The 6,336-nt window shown below is 32.3% G+C and overlaps 1 protein-coding gene across 1 annotated transcript; it reads left to right on the forward strand.

The window, feature by feature from the left end:
- The first annotated feature begins 2,553 nt into the window (after positions 1 to 2,553).
- Positions 2,554 to 5,436, forward strand: LOC149164955 (laccase-3-like). The gene is made up of 6 exons (XM_089431045.1): positions 2,554 to 2,742; positions 2,881 to 3,032; positions 3,426 to 3,670; positions 3,764 to 3,892; positions 3,980 to 4,921; positions 5,044 to 5,436. Exons 1-6 carry the CDS (start codon positions 2,638 to 2,640, stop codon positions 5,172 to 5,174), a joined length of 1,704 nt encoding a protein of 567 aa, XP_089287171.1. The 5' UTR covers positions 2,554 to 2,637; the 3' UTR covers positions 5,175 to 5,436.
- The last annotated feature ends 900 nt before the right edge of the window (positions 5,437 to 6,336 follow it).

Here is a 6,336-nt window from a genome sequence, read left to right on the forward strand (position 1 = left end):
TTAAAATAGTTTATTATTATATTAAAAATATATTTTAATAATTTAATTATAAGAAATTATATATATTAATACAAAATAAAAAACACACGCATATATATATATATATATATATATATATATATATATATATATATATATATATATATATTAAACTATATATGTGTTAATATAAACAATATTAGTTAATATTTTTTTGTGATGTTATTGAACAATACAATATTTTTATTAATTATTTTATTTTTATGTTTATTATTTTCTAATTTAATTAAGTTATATTTAAAATAAGCCACAAGTACTAACTACTATATAGTATTTATTTATATATAAATTATATTATATTATATTATATTTTTTTATTAAATTATAAAAAATAAGTCATTTTAGGGAAATTTAATTATTTAAAATTATTTTATGAGTTGAAATTTGACAAAATTTAAACTATTTTTTTTAATCTAAACCATTTTTTCTCCATTTTAAAAAATAATAAATTATGAAAATTTTATAACTCAACCTTACTATTTTGACAAATATCTACCTAATTCTAAACCAATTAAACCCAAAAATATAAATAAAACCTCCTAAACTTTTAACAAATTGACAACGGCACTCTCGTAGAGTAAGTTCCGCGGAAAGTTTCGCATTGACTGTGGAACAGTTCGCACGAGGTGACTGAACAAAGTTATCAAAGCTCTTTTTCGTTAACAGTGACGGTGAGATAGGGAAGGATCTTTCATTTGATTAAGCATAGTTTCCAAAACAAGGAGAACATGTTTTGTTCATTGAAGCGTATTTTAAGTGTTTTAGCTTGTGATTTTTCCTCGAAATTTTAACGTGTTTCACGCGTTTTTATGATGTTGACTCTTTTTAGAGTTCATGAAAATAGTTTAAATAAAAAAAATTGCATTATCTATCAAGTTATTTGTTCAGAAAGGAAATCTAAATTTAAAAAATAAAAAATAAAAAAAAAATTACCATATCTTGGATTGTATCCGGCAACGAGCCAAATCAATCTTTATACTTTAATCTCATATTTAACTTTGAGAGGTTCCAGAAACGTGGATGTCAGCAATTATTTAAATTCCGTGCTTGTGAAATTGTGAAGAAAGACATTGAATGCCAGCGAATGATAGTAGGTGAGTTCTGTAAATGTCATATTAACTATTTTTTAATCATTTTTTTAATCCTTATCTTTGTTTCGTGCGAAGTCTCAATTTACTACGAAAAAATAACTGGATCACCTGGAATATTATCATGTTCGCCGCTCTGCCGTAATGAATTTATTATGACACCGACTCTTATTATAGCACACTGCTTCATTTAATTGGCTCATAGAAAGAATTTAGACAGACAGAAGTTTCTGTGTGATTGGATTTCTGTAATGGAGCAGCGAGTTTTCTGTAAATTGTTTAAAAGCGAAATTACAAACAAATAAATAAAGCCAAAGCGTTTATTGTATGACTATCGTGTTTTATTCTTTATATGATTTCAAAGTTTATTTATGTGGTTTCATTAGTTTCCATCTACTTTTTCATTTTGATTTGGAATCATCTTTATATAATTTTTAAGTTGTTTTTTTGGGTCGGTAGTTTCTTATTATGTAAATTATTTAATTTTTTAATAATATTTAATAAATTTAGTTTTAAAATTTAATAGATTTTGTTGTTATCAAATTTATGTGATCCTAGCCTTTAAGATTCTTCAATACACTATATTCATTTAAACGTTAAAGAAAAGCTCGTTTTTAATGAAAAAAAGCTGCCAGTTCATAAAAACAATTATTGCAAAATTTCTATTAAAGAATCCAAAAGGGTAAGAGATGACCCCTCATTGATTTTATCTTTTTGGAAAACGTTCACCTCAAACATATCGGCACTCACTGACCCTTCTCCCCGCACGCGAAAATGAACGATAGAAATAAATAAATTTGTATCCAATAAAGACGATGTTTAGCGTTCGTTTGTATAAATATTGGTTGTTTTAACGTTTGTTTGTATAAATATTGGTTTTGATTAAATGATTAAAGTCTATTTCTTTCGTTTCATTAGTCTGGACCCCTCTAGGGATTTGTCTTTTACGCAAACGTCCGACTCAAACACGTAGGCCTTGTCCCTTACCCCCTACGCCCAAAAAAATAAAACAGTTGGTGTCGAATAATGACTTGTTACAGATTCCATGACGGAAAACGTGATTTCGAAAGATGCCACAACTACAAGCAAAACCTATCAATACATTAAGCAAAACCCATAACTCTATCAGAAAAAGTTGCATTACAGCATATAAATATATTAAGCAAATTCTATTAACATAACTTGCGCGGGAGATGCCAGCTATAAAGCTGCGACATTTTCCTCTTGTAGCTATCCTGATTAGATTAAAAATTCAGACAATGAAAGCCTATACCGTTCCTCACGATCAATGATAATGCCACTTGTGCTGTCGTTCCACAATAAATTATTCCTAACAGCTTGCTACAACACTTTGGTCTCATATATATATTCGATGTCGTTACCAGAAACACAGACCAGTAATGCATCCAGTGACGAGTGCTGTTACTAGTCGCTGAACGATTCATTCCTTGACTTGTCGAGTCAGTTAAGGACGTTAGCTGTTAGATACACCATTTTCAGGGTCGTAATAATGTCATTGCAGGCAGTATGTCCGTTCAGGCTTGTTTTTCTAATCTCATTTGTTGCTTGTTTGGCTGCCATCACAAACGCAGACGTCCACAGATATACCTTCATTGTAAGTTTGTTTATTAGCCATTTTGAAGTTTTATGTCTCTATAGCCAATAAGGTTTGAAAAAGGAGAGAAGGAAAGACATCACCTAGAGGCTCAAGTAGTGGATATCTTTAATGTTTGATGTTTGGATGCGTACACAGCTTGAACAGAAGAATATTACCAGGCTATGCAAGACGTATGGATTAGTCGTCGTCAATGGACAGCTACCAGGCCCAACGATTCATGTACGGAATGGGGACAGTCTTATTGTTAAAGTTTATAACAGAGGCAAGTACAATGCCACTATTCACTGGTATGTCACTCTAACCTCAATGGGAAGAACAGCAGATCTCCTATCCATTATATAGATTCCCCTTAAATAAGAGTTGTCAGCTCAAGGTTTTGTTATTGATGGTTTAGCTCAAAGTATGTTAAAGATTCATAATCATTATTGATGGTTTAGCTAAAGGTATGTTAAAGTTTCATGATCATGAACATTGCTTATGAAACATTGATATATATCTTAAACGAAGATATAAATATAAGAGATGCTACTTAATAACTCACATTTAAGATGAATCTGTATAATGAATAGATGTTCTGCCTATTTGCTACGGTTCATACATAGATTTCATGGGTATAGATGCGGTCTTTATAAACAGATTTGATGAGTATAGATTATAAGATTCGTGCTTCTATCTGTCAGGCATGGACTCAGGCAGCTGCGTACAGGGTGGGCTGATGGACCTGGATATATTACTCAATGTCCCATTCAACCTGGGGGACGTTACACATACAGATTCAACATTACTGATCAAGAAGGAACCTTGTGGTGGCATGCTCATGTGTCATGGCTCCTAGCTACTGTGCATGGAGCTTTCGTAATCTACCCTAAGAAAGAAAGCACATATCCCTTTCCTAAACCCCATGGGGAAACTCCTCTTATAATAGGTAATGAGTTGCTTAATTTGATCTTCAACATAGAAATCATTAATGTATTTTTAATGGCTAATATTGATTAAAACCGATGCTGTAATTGAACAGGAGAATGGTGGAACGGTGACCCTATCGCGGTTATAGACGAAGCACTCAGCACTGGTGGTGCGCCCAATTTGTCGGATGCATATACCCTAAATGGACAGCCAGGAGACCTGTATAACTGCTCTAGGGCAGGTATTAGTACTTTCCTTTCATAGATCAGGTATTGAAATTATATAAATTGGTTTGTTGAATAATGACTTATACATATTGTTGATGCAGGAACATTTCGATTTCTCGTAAAACAAGGAGAAACTTACCTTCTACGGATGGTCAATGCTGCTCTCAATAGTGCCCACTTTTTCAAGATCGCAGGCCACAAATTTACAGTAGTAGCTGTGGATGCCTCCTACACCAAGCCATACAAAACAGATGTGATCGTCATTGCTCCCGGTCAGACTACCGATGTTCTCGTCACCGCCGACCAACCAGTGGGCAGATACTATATGGCTGCCCGAGATTATAATAATCAGGCAGCAGGTGATTTCGATAACACTACAACTACAGCCATTTTTGAGTACATGGGACATCAAAATACACGTCCCATTTTACCTAAGCTTCCATACTACAATGACACTGCGGTCGTCACTAGATTTAGTACAGCACTGCGAAGCCTAAATTCCAAAGAGTTCCCAGTGGACGTTCCACATGGCATAGATGACAGCCTCATCGCCACAGTTGGACTAGGATTACTTCCATGTGAAGCTGGAAACACCTGTCAAGGTCCCAACGGAACAAGGCTCAGCGCAAGCTTGAACAACATGTCCTTTGTATTGCCCAGCGTCGCCCTGCTTCAAGCTTATTATTTCGGTATTAATGGTGTGTTTATGAGGGATTTTCCATCAAAACCTCCCCTTAGATTCAACTATACAGGGGACGATATTCCCAAAAGACTTTGGGCTCCTGAACTGGCAACAAAGGTGAGAGTTGTCACCTACAACTCAACAGTACAACTGGTGTATCAGACAACAAACATCTTCGTGGCAGAGAACCATCCGATGCATCTTCATGGTTTCGATTTTTACGTGGTGGGACAAGGTTTCGGGAACTATAACCCAAAAACCGACCCGCTCAAGTTTAATCTGGTTGATCCTCCACAGCGCAACACAGTGATCGCTCCTGTAAGCGGGTGGGTTGCCATAAGATTCAAAGCTGACAATCCAGGTATATATATATATATATAAACTTATTCGCTCTTCAATTTCATTATTATCATACCGAATTTATTCCCAACTTACAGCTCGCTCGATATTAAATGCATTAAATTATCTTCGTTCTTTGGACAGGAGTGTGGTTTCTGCACTGCCATCTAGACGACCATTTAGCATGGGGATTGAATATGGTGTTCCTAGTGAAGAACGGTCGCGGTCCTTTGGCAACATTGGAGCCTCCCCCTGCAGACCTTCCCAAGTGCTAGATAGAGAGAAGGAAATATCAATAAGCATATCAAAATACTTCAGGAGTACAAGGATCTGGACACATTGAGGGATCCTTACTGATTTAAAATCTACGGCCATTAGCGGCGTAGTTAAAATAAACTCAAACATGAAGGGCGAACTGTGTTTTTTATTCGTCGGACTGCTAACGGCACATGAATAGGCTAGGATTGTATTTTCTTCTTGTAAGGATTGTCATTTTGGGATATTGAATTCAAGTTAGTTTTTATTAAACTTTTTATAAGCATGAGAATTTTTTTTATAATACAATTCTCCAAAAGGAATTTTTGGAGAATTGGGAATTTATTCTTTTGGAGAATTGGGAATTTCCATATATTCAGACTCACTGTCATTATTAGTACAATTATTTTATAAATATTACATTTTAACCATATTTGTTATAACTATTTTATAAATATTACACATTGATATTTATAATATGTTTCCATAGACTTAAACTCAAATAAATAATTAAAAATATAAATCATTCACCGTCATTACTACATCAAATGGACTATCATTCAATTATTTTATAATGTCACAAATAGACAGATACATCAGATTATTAAAACAATTATTATATAAATTACACTTTAACAATTATTTTATAAATATCACAAATTGACCATTACATATTTTCATAAACTTGAACCCAAACAAATAATTAAAAAAAATAAAAACATTCACCATAACGATCAGACTAATATATTTTTTTAACACAAATTTAAATTATAAATTCACTTAATTTAAAATTTATAATAATAAATTATCAAATGTTATATTTATAATAACTAATCAAACCGAACTTTGTTTTAAATCAATTTTAAAAAATACTTTATCTAAAAAAATTCAGAATATGTTACAAGAACTCAAAACATGAATGGTACACATATCAATTTTTTAAATATTAATAATTACAATTAACTATTCGTGGAAATAAATATTTGTATTATTTAATATTATATATATTTAAACTTTAATTTCTTATACTATAGCTTTATATTTTAGTTTTGAAATATTATATTAAATTGTAAATACTTTTTTAAATGTGTAAAACATGTAGAGTTTAAATTTGAAAATTAATTTGACTTTTCGAAATTCGTTTTTGTGATTCGTTTACCTAATTTTTATTTTAAGAAGATT

The sequence above is a fragment of the Pinus tabuliformis genome, chromosome 5_1 (assembly GCF_031772625.1).
Source record: "Pinus tabuliformis cultivar Carrire ecotype Pingquan chromosome 5_1, CPIR1, whole genome shotgun sequence".
NCBI lineage: Eukaryota > Viridiplantae > Streptophyta > Pinopsida > Pinales > Pinaceae > Pinus > Pinus tabuliformis.